Source organism: Neofelis nebulosa, chromosome 2 (genome assembly GCF_028018385.1).
Source record: "Neofelis nebulosa isolate mNeoNeb1 chromosome 2, mNeoNeb1.pri, whole genome shotgun sequence".
NCBI lineage: Eukaryota > Metazoa > Chordata > Mammalia > Carnivora > Felidae > Neofelis > Neofelis nebulosa.
In genome coordinates this window covers 150,599,398-150,615,481 of record NC_080783.1, presented here as the reverse complement: position 1 = coordinate 150,615,481, position 16,084 = coordinate 150,599,398, and the positions used below count along the sequence as shown (strand labels likewise).

Here is a 16,084-nt window from a genome sequence, read left to right as displayed (position 1 = left end):
CCGACTGTGGAGCGCTGGTGCCGCCCGCGCGCCCTCCACACTGCCCCCAGGCGGCGGGGCCGCGCACTCCCTGCTCCCCGCGACCCCAGCCTTTTTTCGCTCCCTCTTGTTTTCTGCACCCATTCTGCGCATTTCTGCAGTCATTTCTATTTTGATGCGTTCAGGACACACTCAGTGCCAAGCCGAGTGCTGGGTACTGTGGACACCAGCATAAGAAAGACATGGTCCTTTCCTCTAGGACCTTACATAAACTGGCAAGCTCATTCGGTTAAGTTCATTCATTGGAACGTGTTTGTATTCTGAAGTGTACGATCACAAAACTCTGTGACAAGAGTCATGTTTCGGAGATGTTAAAACTACCGACGCGCAAGGGAAGAAAAACGAATGGCCTTTCGCTTGCGTGGGGGAGCTTGAGCGAGCCCCCTGCTTGGGGAGTACGTGTCCCTGTGACCCCGGGAGGGACAGAGGGGCGGCACAGACTTGCAGGACCCGAGCGTCGGGACTCTGTAAGCCTGCGCTCGCAGCGGCCTCTGCTCTTCCCTCCCAGAGCACGAAAGGTAGGGGAACCGGCCTGGGAAACCAGGAATGAATCTTAGAAGGTGGGGGTCTCCGGCATTTGTCCAAATGTCATGTTTCTGCTTTGGGTGATATTGACTTGGCAGTTTGGACCCGGCCAACAGCCTGTTTTCCTGTGGGAGCCCTCTTCCTTCTTTTCACGTGATAGCAACAGCAGAGAAAGTCCGACTTCCAGGAGATTTGGATCAGCGAGTGTGTAAAGGTTTGTGGGTTTAGCGAAGACAAAGAATATTCTGCCAAGTAATTATTGTAACGTGCGTCTTCAGGTAGATGTAATTGGACAGAATGATGCGAACAAATATACATAATTGACCCTCTTTTGCAAGTCGCTTTTAAGGCAAAAATGACTTAGAGTCCCTTTAATCGAGGTGCCCACTGAGTGCAGACAGGCTTGGAAGATCCCGTTTACCCAGTTAGTACAGTGCCCGCAGGTGGGTGCAAGGGTGGTGTGGTTAGGTTCCTTTTTATAAGAAAACGAGAGGAAATGGAACTCTGTGTTCTTGTGGGGAGGATGTGGACCCCCTTGAAAAAGGCAGACGGTGACTTGATTGCAGAGTGTTGGAGGAAGTATATGGAAAGTAGGAAATATTATGTGTGTGTATATATGTACACACACAATTTTTATAGTAAAGAATTTTCAAGCCTTTAATTCAAAGAAAAGCTTGCCATGAAGGAACAGCCTTATTAACTTCAAAACTCTAGCACTCCACCAGGGACAACAATCCCTTTAGAAGTGGACTGTAAACTGGAATAACTTTTTTTGTATCAGCAAACTACCCAAAATACTGAAGTTTTAGAAAACTCCAGTAGAAATTTTAGAACTTCAGTAGAAGTTTTAGAAAACTTCAGTATTTCTACTGAATAACTAATCAGTGGGTAGTTAAAAAGAAAATTCATTGTTAACAGTGCATTTATTAAGAACATTTACCATGTGCAAGGGCTCTGTGCTTCAAGGGGCCAGGAGTAACCCTGTGTGCCCACTAGGTTCGAAGGTTGATTTCCATGTTATCTCACTGAACACTCAGCACTCTGTGTACTGTCATCTGCTTTTGAAATGAGGAAATGGGTTCAGAGAGGTTTAAGTTGCTGCCCTGAGGTCACCCACACAATTTGTAGTAGATCCAAGATTTCTATTCAGATCTTTGAGTTTCCAAAATCTTTATTCTCACTACACTGCTATGCTGAGAGAGATCTAATTCACAGTCACTGCCCTTGAATCACTTTCCTGATCTGGAGAAGTTTCCCTCGTTTCATAAAGCGGAAAAGACATACATGCACATAATAGCTATAATTGGTGATGCACATATTACTGACAGGTGTAAAAGCATTATTTTATTTTTTTTTTATAAAGGCATTATTTAAAAAAACAAACGGTAAATAAATTCTTATCAAACACTGTAGGGGAAGAAATAGTTGCAATAGGGAACTCCAAGTAGCTCAAATTTTAATGTGCAAGTGAAACACCAGGGGATCCAGAGACTTAGATTTTCCATTTCTTAAAAGCCATAAATACTGCAAGAATAGCTTATACTTATTATAAAACCTCACATTTCAATGCCTGCAGTCATTATTATGATCCTCATTATATTAAATAATAAGACTTCAGTGTCTCAAGGCTATCTTCATTTAGCCCTTAAAATTAAAAATTAACAAATCAGTTTTCTTTACAAAAAAGTTTGCTTTGAGAAAAACTTTATTGCACATCAAGTTCATTTCTATTTGAATGAATAGCACACAAAACAAAGATACATGTTGTAAAATTCCCTAAAATTCCAATCAGCAGTATCCAAGGAATGTAGACTTTGTTCTTCGTCTTTTAAGGCATACATTTTCTACTTATTTTTAAGTTATGACCATAATTGTTTTTTTAAGGTTTTTTTTTTAAGTACTTTAATGTTTATTTATTTTTGAGAGACAGCACATGCACGAGCTAGTGGGGGAGGGGCAGAGAATGACTGACTGAGGATCCTTGAAGAGGGCATTGCACTGACCGGAGAGAGCCTGAGGCAGGGCTTGAACTCACAAACTGTGAGATCATGACCTGAGTCAAAATCCAGAGTCAGACGCTTAACCCACTGAGCCACCCAGGCGCCCCAAGAGAAGAATTTAAAATGCGATGATTAGGGATGCCTGGGTGGCTCAGTTGGTTGAGCTGACTCTTGATTTTGGTTCAGGTCAGAATCCCAAGAATTGAGCACCACATCAAGCCCCATGTATAATCCCACGTCAAACCCCAAGTTGAGCCCCATGCTGAGCATGAAGCCTGCTTAAGATTCTTGCTTTCTCTGTCTCTGCCCTTCTCCCCCCGTGCTCGCTTGCTCGCTCTCTCTTTCCAATAAAAAATAAAATTAAAATAATAAAATAAAATAAAATAAAATAAAATAATTACTGATCTATACCAACCACTTCCCCTCTCTCTCAGGGATGAACCCCAGAGAGTGGTCAAGACCAGAGTTAGTGAGTTTTATGAAGTCAGACTAGGCATTGTTCTCCACTGATGACACAATCAATCCAGTAAAAATAGCTGGAAGCAAGAGTGTAAGAGCTGAAGAGGGAGATAGAGAACATATTCTAAAGCTTATGGCAAAATAAACAAGAAATAACAAGAACCCAATGGCTTCTCTCATCCAAGTTAATTTAAAAAAATAAACCCAATATAAAGCTGCAAAAGACATTAAATATTGCTTTTAAAAATATAAATAGTTCTTGATAAATTATAGCTATTGGTTTGCTCAAAGCAATAGTCTTCAAATATACTGTACCTGATCTTAAAATATCCATACAGTTTCCCAACTCAGCTATATATTATATATCCCTCTAGAGCACAGATTAGCCTGATAGCTACTTTTTACAACAGCAGAATATAGAACCTGGAGGGTCGTCTTCTAATCTGTATTTTCCAGAATTGGGTAGATCTTTGCATTCTGCTATAAATGTATGAAGTTCAGTCTCTGGGAAGCCATCTTGTTGGTAATGCTACATAGAAGAATTAAAAAAAAAAAGTTCTCATTAGTAAGTCCCTTGAAAACAGCTTTATTCCACATTCAAAATGGATCATTTGTCAAGGGAGGGAATCTTTCTAAAGGGATAATTCAGTCACTTTCAAGTATTTTCAGGGAGATATAGCCTCTAGAGACATTCTTAGGTTTAGCTACGGAAAAGTCAGTCTAGAATTCTGCAGTGTCCTCCTGGGCTCTCTCTTATGAGTCTGGCTCAATCCAAAATGGGCATGCTGAATCTGAGTCTGAGCCATCCTTCCAGGAAGAATCCATTCTATATACCCTTTGGGAGTCTCTCTTTCAGACAGACAGGTTTAAGGGTCTTGTACTAACATCAGTTCAGGGTCTAAGATCTCTAGAGCATGTGCTGACCAGAGAGGATCAGCCATCACTTGCCACCTGATAGGTGCTTTGGGCCCATGGAAAAAGGTAAACACCTAAACTGTGAGTCTCAGACTTGTATCATCAAGAGTTGTTAACTAACATTACTACCTTTGAGACCTTGGCTACCACCCTTGAATAACATATAGTTCTCTGCATGAAGAGCTGAAGGCAGTGAACTTTTAGAGCACAGTGGGGCAGGATTTAGACAGGTACAACTATATTCTTTCTCAGTGGCCTTGGTGACTCTAAGCACACATCTGCCAAGCAAGTATTAATAAAGACAATCAGTTTCTGAAATCTAAGTCAGTAAAAATGAAGTCATGGCCCTGGCTTCACAAGCAAGGTATTCATAATTATCAACTCATCAACTCCTACTAACCCTCTCTTTATCCCCGGGGCCATTTATATGATATCATGTTTCAGTACCCCTTCTCATACCCAGAAAGTCCCCAAGTGGAAGTGTCTATGTCAATGGTATACCTAATAGTATAAGGTTATTAGAAATTTAAATATATAGTGATATTTAGCCTGCTTTTCCATATTTCAAAGGGCTCAAAATAACTTTTAAAATATCCCATGTGAGGGGCGCCTGGGTGGCGCAGTCGGTTAAGCGTCCGACTTCAGCCAGGTCACGATCTCGCGGTCCGTGAGTTCGAGCCCCGCGTCAGGCTCTGGGCTGATGGCTCGGAGCCTGGAGCCTGGAGCCTGTTTCCGATTCTGTGTCTCCCTCTCTCTCTGCCCCTCCCCCGTTCATGCTCTGTCTCTCTCTGTCCCAAAAATAAATTAAAAAAAAAAATATCCCATGTGAGGGACAATATAAATAATAGCTTTTCAAATCAGCTTTTCTAACACATATAAAGCTTACATGGCTAGCACCTGACATATCAATCCCCTCACTCTTCTGGAGATCAGGCCTCAGGATAGTCCCAGGCAGGTCCTTGCCAAGAGTCTGGGTTCAGTCACAGTACACTCCAAACCAAGAGGTTAATTTTTCTTTATGAAAATTGGATTTTAAATGGTCCCCATCAAATTTTGAAATGCCATATGTTTCACTTACCCAATGCCTACTGGTCTTTATAATTCTAATACGAGTTTAGAAATCTTGTTTGAAAAAAAGCACAATTACTTAGAGACAAAACCTAAAATATTCTACAAATTCAAATTCTTCATTTCTGTTTCTCAATATCTACAATTGAAGTCTTTCTTTTCCACCTTGAAAAAATTAACATTCTAGCTGTTCTCCTCCCTCTTAGGTACCATATTTTATTGCCATTCTACAAGTTCTAGAAAAATGCTGCTACTTAAGCTCTTGATGAACCTACCTTAATTGTTTCATATGTATCAGTGATCAGTGCAATGAAAAGACTTAAAATCATATATATAAAGAGGCTGATGAATGAGTAGAGGTAAATTCTGCTAAACAACCAGACCAAATAACTTTTTTGTTGCATTTTTGCAAATGTGGCAAACATATCATCTCCATTTATCAGAGAGAAAAGGCACTCGGAGACCATGTTCAGAGAACGGAACTGGAAAAAGAAAAGAGAAAAAGTTCACTTTATTTCACATTCCTTCCCACTGGAGATTGTTCATGACACTATACTAAAAAATAATGGACCACGTATCCTTGTAAACTATGTAGTTAGCCTGCAGTAATTACAAGCATTTGCTATGTGATACATGCAACCTGTATAATGCCTACTGTTTTTCCTGAACAAGCAGCTCCTTCTTTGTGCTCCCTTTAAGGGGAGCAGCCTGAATTGAAGCTGCTGGTTTGCACCCTCAGCGCTTTTCTGAGTCAAGTCTGACCATTCCCTCTGCCTACACAGAAAGAGATCCTAGAAACACTTATGCAGAGATACCCAAGTCCTAACCATGCATGCTCATACTTCTCATTTTAAAGTTCATTCCATTTGGGATAATGGTATTATAATCAGGACTGACTCTGGTAACAAAAAAAATGCATAGATTTCTTCAAGTTCCTCCCTATACTCCCTTTTTAATAAAATCACATTTCCAAAAGCCTTGCCTAAAAAGCTGACTCTTTATTTTTTAAATTTTTTTTTAACGTTTATTTATTTTTGAGACAGAGAGAGAGAGAGACAGAGCATGAACGGGGGAGGGGCAGAGAGAGAGGGAGACACAGAATCGGAAGCAGGCTCCAGGCTCTGAGCCATCAGCCCAGAGCCCAACGCGGGGCTCGAACTCACGGACCGCGAGATCATGACCTGAGCCGAAGTCGGACGCTTAACCGACTGAGCCACCCAGGTGCCCCAAAAGCTGACTCTTTTTTTTTTTTTTTTAATTTTTTTTTCAACGTTTTTTATTTATTTTTGGGACAGAGAGAGACAGAGCATGAACGGGGGAGGGGCAGAGAGAGAGGGAGACACAGAATCGGAAACAGGCTCCAGGCTCCGAGCCATCAGCCCAGAGCCTGACGCGGGGCTCGAACTCACGGACCGCGAGATCGTGACCTGGCTGAAGTCGGAGGCTTAACCGACTGCGCCACCCAGGCGCCCCAAAGCTGACTCTTTATACTGATGAATCAAGTTGACTTATCTTGACCTCATAGGTGGTAAAAAAATTAATAAAATAAAATAAAATAAAATAAAATAAAATAAGACATAATTATCTGATATAGTCCACAAAAGGAGGTAAAGTAGCTGAGTGAATCAATTATTCTCTCAAGTTGGTCACACCTTACCAGTTCACAAACATGGCACCAGATATACGACCTTCGACATTTTCAGGCTGAGTCACAAAATAGAAGGAGCTCATTTTAAAAGAATAACTGGCACTATTTTAGGAGCTTGATAGTAACAGGAAAACGTTGTTTATTGGTACCTTATCATGGTAAGGCCCCAGCACAATCCATCCACAGAAGCAATAGCCTAAATAAATCATTGCGGCACAGCAACAGAACCTGATGACATTGGGCAGCGCTGCCTGAAGGGTCAGAATAAGGAGCTAGGAAAGTAAGAGAGGCTGTTAGAATCCCCTTGTCCCTCAGCCAAAGCAGTGCAATAACTCTGAAAGATAGGAATACCAACAGCATGGAGATCCATGGAATCCTTACGTTGTACTTCTGAAAGAAACCGAGGTATCGAACGACTCCGAGCCACACGAGCATGGTGGAAGTCCCAAGAAGTATGCTACAGACGTCATAACTTGTTAGACTCTAAAACAGAGTGGAAAAAAATAACCAGATTATGTAACAGAAATTCATTGGGACAAAAAATATTTGGTTGGGGGGGGGCGGTGGATAATAGGAATCAATCAGGCAGTGTTCTAGGTGTTCTTTGTCCTTAGACAAAGAAGTGAACAGAGAGACAAAATTTCCTTCTTTCCGGAAGCTTGCATTCTAGCGGTGGGAGGGGGGAGAGATAATAGAAATAAATTAATGAAACTCTCAGTACATTAGCTGATAGTAAGTGCTGAGGAGAAAATTCAGGGGAGGGGAAAAAGAATGCCTCCAGGGTTGCATTTTAAAAGGAGTTGCATTTGAACAAAGACCTGAGGGGAATGAGAGAGTACAAGCTGAGCAAAAAGCTAGGAGAGGAGTGTTCCAGGCACAGAGACAAGCAAATGCAAAGGCCCCATAGCAGGAGGGTGCCTCAAAAGATGGAGTCCAGCTGCAGTGAGCAATGGGGGAGAGTACAGAGTCACAGAGGTAAGGGGGTAGGTAGTTTAGAGCCTCGTGGCTAATTAACACCTTTGTATTTTACTCTGATAGGCTGGGGAGATTTGAAAGCTCTGAACAGGATATGATACAATTTGGCTGCTATGATTAAGAGCAGACTGTCCAAAGAGTGAGAAGGCAATTGCAATGATAAGAGACGAGAGCTGATGGTGGCTTGGACCAGACTAGTAATGATAGAGGTGATGAGGTGATTTTTAAAGGTAGATTGATAGGATTTCCTCTTGGATTAGATGGAGGGAAGAGGGGGTTAGTCAAAGAGGAGAGTCAAGGATAAATGTATGGCTTTTGTCTTAAGCACCTGAAAAGGATTGCCATTAACTGAAGTTAAAAAAGCCATGAAGAAGCAGGTTTGGCCTGTGGAGGTGGAGATTGAGATTTGGGGAGTTCTGTTTTTTGTTTTGTTTTGTTTTTAATTCAAGTTAGTTAACATACAGTGTAGTCTTGGCTTCAGGAGTAGAACCCAGTGATTCATCTCTTACAGATGACAACCAGTGCTCATCCCGAAAAGTGCCCTTCTTAATGCCCATCACCCATTAACCCATCCCTCACCCACCTCCTCTCCAGCAACCCTCAGCTTGTTCTCTATATTTAAGAGTCTCTTATCATTTGCTTCCCTCTGTGTTTTTATCTTATTTTTCCTTCTCTTCCCGGATGGTCATCTATTATGTTTCTCAAATTCCACATATGAGTGAAATCATAGGATATCTGTCTTTCTCTGGCTGACTTATTTCACTTAGCATAATACCCTCCGGTTCTATCCACATTGTGGCAAATGGCAAGATTTCATTCATTTTCATTGCCAAGTAGTGTTCCATTGTATATGTACACCACAGAGTATGTTAAATTTGAGGTGCCAAGTAGACGTCCAAATGAAGATATGAAGGTGACAAGTGAATATCTGAGACTGGAGTTCAGAGAAGAATTCCAAGCTGAAGACACAGATTTAGAAATCATCGGCAGAGAGGTACTATTTAAAGCCATGGACAGGATGAGGGCACCAAGACCGTGGCAGGAAAGAAAATATGTCCAAACATTGCACCTTGAGGCCTTGTCACTTTAATAGGTTGGAGAGATGAGAAAGAACCAGCAAAGGAAGTCAGAAGACCAGCCTGTGATTTAGGATGGAAACCAGGTAAGTGATAGCTCAGGGGAAAAATGCGTCAACAAAGAAGGAACGCTTGCAGTGTTAAAATCTGCTGATAGGTCAAGATGAGGATAAATAATGAATTATTGGACTCAGCAACACTGGAGGTCATCGGAAGGAACATTTTCTGTAGGGTGGTAGGGCGGCCGGATTGGAGCAGATGTAACAGAGAATAGGAGGAACAGAATTAGAAACAAAGGTACCTACTCTTAAGGTCTTTTGCTATGTAAAGGGGAGCCAAAAAAATAGGGAAGTAGCTGGATAGAGAATAGGTTGAGCTTTTGTCTCTTATAAAGGAGAAAGAACACACATACTATTGGGAATGGGACAGTAGAGAAAGGGAAACTGATGATGCATGGGGAAAAGGAAGAAGAAAAGCTGGAGCTAAGTTCTTAGGTAAGCAAGGGGGGGAGGGGGCTTGGCATCTGGGAGGCACATGGGGTTGGCCATGGAGAGTAGCCAGAATAATATATCCACAGAAACAGAAAAAGCAGAGTGTATGGACACTGATGCTGGCAGGTAGATAAATGAAGTGGAGCCTTGTAGAATTTCTTTCTTTTTTTTTTTTTTTTTTATCTGTGGTTTTGTGAACAGGAAAGAAGCTCATCACTTGACAGTGAGGATGGGGCAGGGGTTTTAGAGTTTCCAGAAGGGATAAAAACGTGAAACGATCATCTGAAAGATGGGGGAGTGAATGGCCTAGAAAAATGTAAAAAACATTGCTGGACACCATTAAGAGCTCAATGAGGTTAATGATAGTTAAGGCTGGTAAAAATAAAGATTTGCTGCATATCTCCTGTGCTCCTTTCTTTTTGTTCCCTAGTCCAATGATAGGGACTCCATATCATCCTAAATCCATTCGTTCCTTCCAAGGAGCGAACATGCCTGGGCTGTTTTCCCCAGCTCCCTTGCAGTTAAATGTGACTAAACGCTCTCCAGTGGGATGTGAACAAGAGCAAAGACTACCAAGACTACCAAGGCTTTCAGACTGGAAAAGCTACCACCATGCCGCCGTCTCGTGTTGCCCTTCCCTTCCCTTCCCACACAGGCTGCAACCTGTTCCTGAGCTGACCCAGGATCAACCGCACAATTTGGGCTCCAGAGAAACTCAGTGGCAGGAACGTGGGTCCCTGACTGACCGCGTGGAGCTGAGTGAGTTGCCAACCTGGGAAACCCACCCTGACTATTACATGAGGGAGAAGTACGCTCCTATCTCATCTGAGCCATGGCACGTGGGGCCTCTGACCGAGAATCTCAATCAGCAGACTCCCCAGGTGGCTCATCCTCACACTCAGTTGAAGCCAGGGCTAGAAAAATATAAATTTGAACAAGGTCAGTTTGAACAGTATCAGGTTTTTTTAATTCGATTTTTGCTTTGGCGGCGGTGGCGGGGGAGGGCAGGTGATTTCTAGGCTGGGTTAATCCTGAGTTAGAATGGAAAATCTTGTAGTTTATCAACGGGGAAAGTAAGAAAAAGGCAGCAACTGTCATCACTCACACAGTGGTAGCCTGGCTTCACTTTCACCCAGGGCCCTACTCTTTTTGTTGTTGAAGATTCTAGCATTTCTTGTGAAAACAACAACAAAAAAACCCACCTCTTACCTTCTTTACTTTGGGACATCTAAGAATTCTCGGGCGCACCCCTAGAGCTCAGATTTCATCAGTGTAACATGGAGTATTTTTACCAGGTACCCAAATGACTGACTCAGAGGCTTGTATATACCTTTGAAAAACTCTGCCTAAGAGATTGCCTGACTAGACTTAAGAAACTTACTGTTATCGATTTTAAGTTTATTTAACACAATGTTTGAAAGAAACCATTTACTCTGCAAATTCTCACATCCCGAGAAAATATTAGTGCCAATCTGATACTAACAATGGCATAAATAGTAAAAAAAAAACAAAACAAAAACAAAAACCACTTTACCTTAGCTTGAATTTCCATTTTCAGAATTGATCCAATAACTGTCAATATGTCACTAATAATAATCATGATGTACCATCCATTGACGAATTCCATTTGATCAGAAACAGAAACTTCCTTCTTGTAATGGAGGAGGAAAAAATTGACAAATTCCTTTAGGGGAAAGAGGGAGGCACAGTGAATTTCTCAGTCAATCACAATGTCCCCCGCATTCCTAGCAAGCAGCAACCCCTACCTGCTGAAGCTGAAGTCCTGTAATCACAGATCGAAGGCACAGGATTAACGAAGCCAAGCATATCAGAATAACAAAGGCATCAAAGATCATCATGTAGTGAGTGTTCTTCTGAACTGGAAGGAAAGAGCATTACCTGCTTATACTGTGGGACATTCATACGGTGACCTCTACTTCTTGTTTTTTTTTTTTTCTTTCATTTTTAGCCTCATTTCTTTTAACTGCTGCATGGCATACCACAATATAGATGTATACTCTTTGTAAAGACACTCAGGTTGCAATCTGTTTTTTCCTGCTACAAACAATTCTTCAAGTCCTCTCTGTGCATCACACCCCGCTTGCTGGGGTTGCCGTGAGGATCAAAGTGATCCTTTAGGCGAACGAATATCTAAAGGCGAAATTGTTGGGGTAAGGCATATGCATATTTCTAAGAAAGAAGTGCTAAGAAATTGCCCTTCAAAAACATCATGCCAGTTTATATACCTACACACATCTCCACGTCTTCTCCACCATTGTATATTAATTATCTTTTATTTTTGCCGATCAAAAGAGCAAATCTCATTCCCAATGACATCTTTATCAGGTATTAAATTACTGTAGGTATTCAAGTACCTTATCTTGCCCTTTTGATGTTTTTGTGTGTTTTAATGCGTAAGACAAATACCTCTCATTAGTGTTTTATTAGCTATTCTTACTTGGTTTTTTCCCCCATATATTCTTGAGGATCTGATTGTTAAATTCCTCAATCCAGTAGGATTGTTAAAAATCCTACTGGTACTTTTGCAGGGTGGTGGGGGGATCATGTCACATTCATAAGTTAATTTAGGGGAGAATTGGCATATACATGATGTTAAATCTCTTGTCCAAAAATATGATGTGTCTCCCATTGATTCAAGTCTTTTTGTTTCCTTCAGAAGCATTTTCAAATTTTATCTGAAGCCTTCACACTGCTTTTTAGAGTAATTTAGATAATTCAGACATTCTTTCCACAAAGACAGCAAAGAGAAAAGGTCCTGGTAAGTGTTCTTCCCATTAGTATGTAAAGAAAGTTAAAAGGCCTTCTTTTGGGGGTGCCTGGGTGGCTCAGTAGGTTGGGCATCCGACTTCGGCTCAGGTCATGATCTTGCAGTTTGTGGGTTCGAGCCCCGCATCAGGCTCTGTGCTGACAGCTCGGAGCCTGGAGCCTGCTTTGGATTCTATGTCTCCCTCTTTCTCTGCTCCTCCCCCACTCATGCTGTCTCTCTCTGTCTCTCAAAAATAAAATAAAACATGGGGCGCCTGGGTGGCGCAGTCGGTTAAGCGTCCGACTTCAGCCAGGTCACGATCTCGCGGTCCGTGAGTTCGAGCCCCGCGTCAGGCTCTGGGCTGATGGCTCGGAGCCTGGAGCCTGTTTCCGATTCTGTGTCTCCCTCTCTCTCTGCCCCTCCCCCGTTCATGCTCTGTCTCTGTCTGTCCCAAAAATAAATAAAAAACGTTGAAAAAAAAATTTAAAAAAAAAAATAAATAAAAAAAATAAAATAAAATAAAACATTAAAAAAATTAAAAAAAATAAAAAAAAATAAAAGGCCTTCTTTTGGAAATTACTACTGCCATCAATAAGAGATCTTTAATTATAAGCCTGTGGTCTTTTGTCCTTAATTCAGTTAGCCTTCCTGCACACCCTATTAAAACATACCTATCTGGGTATAGAATATTCACCAAGAACCCACCGTGTGGCAGTTTTTCTAGATGCTGAGGATACAAGTGGTGAACAACACAGGCCCCCGACCTTGGGGAACTTCTGTTCTACTGCCAGGAGACACCAGGGACGTAAACAAGGTACATGAACAAAATGCTTTCAGACAGGAGTAAGTGCTGTGAAGAAAAGAAAGCACCGTAGCTAACAGGTAGTGCTACTCCACCCATAGTCCTAAGCACTTTGTAGGTATTACCTCATTTGATCCTCACGGTAACCCCAGCAAGCGGGGGTGTGATTATCCCCACCGGACAGGTGAGAAAATGAGGCACACAGAGGTCAGGGGAATTTGCCCTAGGTGATAAAGCCAGCAGGTGGCAGCACCGGGATTCAAATCTTTGCAGTCTGTCTCCAGCCTCTGTCATTCTAGGTTAGTGATGCGTGGCATCCCTTGGGCACTGTTAGGAATGCACTCTGGCCCCACCCTAGACCCGCTGAGTCAGAAACTGCATTTTCACAAGCTCTTACAGATGACACTAGAGCTCAAGAACCACGGCTCTAGAAGAAGCACACTGCTGGTATGGGTGATGGAGGGGAGAGGCTCATTCCTACAACATGATAGGGGCCAGGAGGTCTCAGGTGAGACCTGAGTGACATGACTGCCCCCTACTGGTAAAACAATAACAAGCACTTAGACTAGTTCGGTAATGGGGTGCCGGGGTGGCTCAGTCGGTTAAGCATCAGACTCTTGATTTTGGCTCAGGCCATGATCTCGTGGTTCATGAGATCAAGTCCTGCATTGGGCTCTGCACTTACAGTGCAGAGCCTGCTTGGGATTCTCTCTCTCACTCTCTCTCGGGCTCTCTCTCTCCATGCCCCACCCCCAGCTCGTGTGTGCTCTCTCTCTCAAAATAAACTTAAAAAAAAATCTATTAAAAAAAATTCAGTAATAAAACATCCCATTAATATTGGCCAAGGGGCATCTAATTGTTACTAAAATGTCTACATCTACTTTAGAAAAGCCTAAAAACTAAGAAACAAGCATTTGAGAGAAAGCCTGTGCCAGATACTTTCATATACTCTCATGCTTCCTATTCTAAAGTTTGTGGAGAAGTATTGCATTACAGATGACAAAACAACTTTGTGTTTCAAATAAACAATTTTGTCATTGAAATAAAATTGTGATTTAAGAGCCTCATATATTTGAAGTACCTAATAGTGAAAAAAATACTAGAATGAAGAAATTTCATGTCATTTAAAAAAAAAAAATTAACATTTACTTATTTTTGAGAGAGAGAAACAGAGTGTGAACAGGGGAGGGACAGAGAGAGAGAGGGAGACACAGAATCTAATGCAGGCTTCAGGCTCGGAGCTGTCAGCTCAGAGCCCAATATGGGGCTCAAACCCACGAACCGCGAGATCATGACCTGAGCCGAATTTGAACATGCAACCGACTCAGCCACCCAGGTGCCCCCATATCGTTTATTCTTAATATCTCATTACTGCTTCTGACCTTTGTGACTCAACCAGTAGTTACCCCTAAAGCAATGATTTTCCAAGTGTGGCATGAGTAAGGGTGACCTGTACATTCCTAGGCCCCAGCCCAGACCCGGGGACAGCCTTGCAGGGAGCTGGGGTGACTCTTTCGCTCGCCAGAATCTGAGAATCCCAGACCTAATCATTAAGTCCAGCACAACATACCAAAGGGGCTAGAAAAATGAGATAAATTCTTTACAGTCCATTTTCTGGTTCAGCCCCAAAATTCTCAGTGGTACTCAGTCTATAGTTGAATTCATGTCCATATTTCCAAGAATGCACCCTTTCTTCATTTAGTTTACTTTTTAACCTATATAGGAGCTAAATATAATGTGAGGGATGCTTCAGGGTCAAATCTTTCTTGATGTCTCTCTCACTGTATGACCAGGGGCACCAAGATTCACTTCTAAGCCTTAGTTTCTTCATTTGCATAAACAGGGATGCTGCCTATCTCAAGGATATTTTAAAAATATTAAAACGCTGGGATGCCTGGGTGGCTCAGTCAGTGAAGCACCCAACTTCAGTTCAGGTCATGATCTCACAGTCCATGAGTTCAAGCCCCGTGTCGGGCTCTGTGCTGACAGCTCACAGACTAGAGCTTTTTTCAGATTCTGTGTCTCCCTCTCTCTCTGCCCCTCTACTGCTCACCCTCTGTCTCTCTCTCTCTAAGATAAATACACATTTAAAAAAATAATAAAAATTAAAATATTAAAATGTAGGAGGAAGCCCTTATGTAGTAAGCACTCAATAAATATTAGGTTGGGTATATGTGATTTTTTGCTGGGGGGTGTGTGCATTTTTTTGTAAGAACTGGGCCAGTGGGGGCACCTGGGTGGCGCAGTCGGTTAAGCGTCCGACTTCAGCCAGGTCACGATCTCGCGGTCCGTGAGTTCGAGCCCCGCGTCAGGCTCTGGGCTGATGGCTCAGAGCCTGGAGCCTGCTTCCGATTCTGTGTCTCCCTCTCTCTCTGCCCCTCCCCCGTTCATGCTCTGTCTCTCTCTGTCCCAAAAATAAATAAAAAACGTTGAAAAAAAATTTAAAAAAAAAAAAAAAAAAAAAAAAAAGAACTGGGCCAGTGAGGACACATGTAGAAGTCAGCAAAAGTCATTTCAAGTACTAATAATTTATGTCTTGCCTGGAACATCAGATACCTACAATAAGTTGATCTATTTGCAGAGAATTAGGGACTTGGCAATGTTCCAGTTGTTCCCTTTGATGCTCCACATATCCCAGTAGTTTAATAACCCTTTTATTTAATAACCATTTTGAAAACTAGTAAACGTCATCACTTACTTGATCCTGATACATGCCAGTCTTTACATTCTCTGATGGAAATGTCGTTATCTAAGCTTATCTTAATCCTTCCACTGTGGGCCTTATTGTCAAATGTTATCTGTGAAAAACAGGAAAAGGGTCAAAAACATACCTATAGTTTTTGAAGCCAAGATGTCTCTATGCATTAATTAGGAAACAAATCTTTCAGGGTGACAGGATGCCCACCCAGATTCTCATCCCCGTGTCAATGCTAACTTTGTTCAACTTTGGGAAGAGCCCTTTTTTTCTTTGTGAAATGAGAAGGTTGAGCAAGGTCTTCTGTTGAGAACTTTTAGTCTCTAAAATCCTGTATTTCTAGGATAGTCTTCCAGCCCTGGACAACTTATAAAACAGGAGAACTTCTCTCTCCTTCCCACTCCAAGTACCTCAAGATGCCCTCTTGGTATGAGCAAGAGCTGGTCCAAGTGACCTTTTTCCTCCCTCCCTAGGGACTCGGCGGGGGATAGTTTTTATATATATTTATTTATTCATTTTGAGAGAGAGAGAGAGAGAGAGCACGTGAATGAGCAGGTGAGGGGCAGAGAGAGAGAGAGTGGATCCCAAGCAGTCTCCCCACTGCCAGTGCAGAGCCCGACGTGA

General features: G+C 42.1%; 1 protein-coding gene across 1 annotated transcript in view; it reads right to left on the bottom strand.

The window, feature by feature from the left end:
- Positions 1 to 1,572: 1,572 nt before the first annotated feature.
- The window catches only part of MCOLN3 (mucolipin TRP cation channel 3), a 32,726-nt gene continuing 18,214 nt past the window's right edge, over positions 1,573 to 16,084 (bottom strand). Inside the window, exons 6-12 of the mRNA XM_058716769.1 lie at positions 15,464 to 15,563; positions 10,963 to 11,075; positions 10,731 to 10,880; positions 7,036 to 7,137; positions 6,804 to 6,926; positions 5,282 to 5,488; positions 1,573 to 3,552 (exon numbers count right to left, since the gene is read on the bottom strand). Of these exons, the coding sequence (XP_058572752.1) occupies positions 3,418 to 3,552; positions 5,282 to 5,488; positions 6,804 to 6,926; positions 7,036 to 7,137; positions 10,731 to 10,880; positions 10,963 to 11,075; positions 15,464 to 15,563 (930 nt within the window). The 3' untranslated portion in view covers positions 1,573 to 3,417. The remainder of the gene's footprint in view (positions 3,553 to 5,281; positions 5,489 to 6,803; positions 6,927 to 7,035; positions 7,138 to 10,730; positions 10,881 to 10,962; positions 11,076 to 15,463; positions 15,564 to 16,084) is intronic.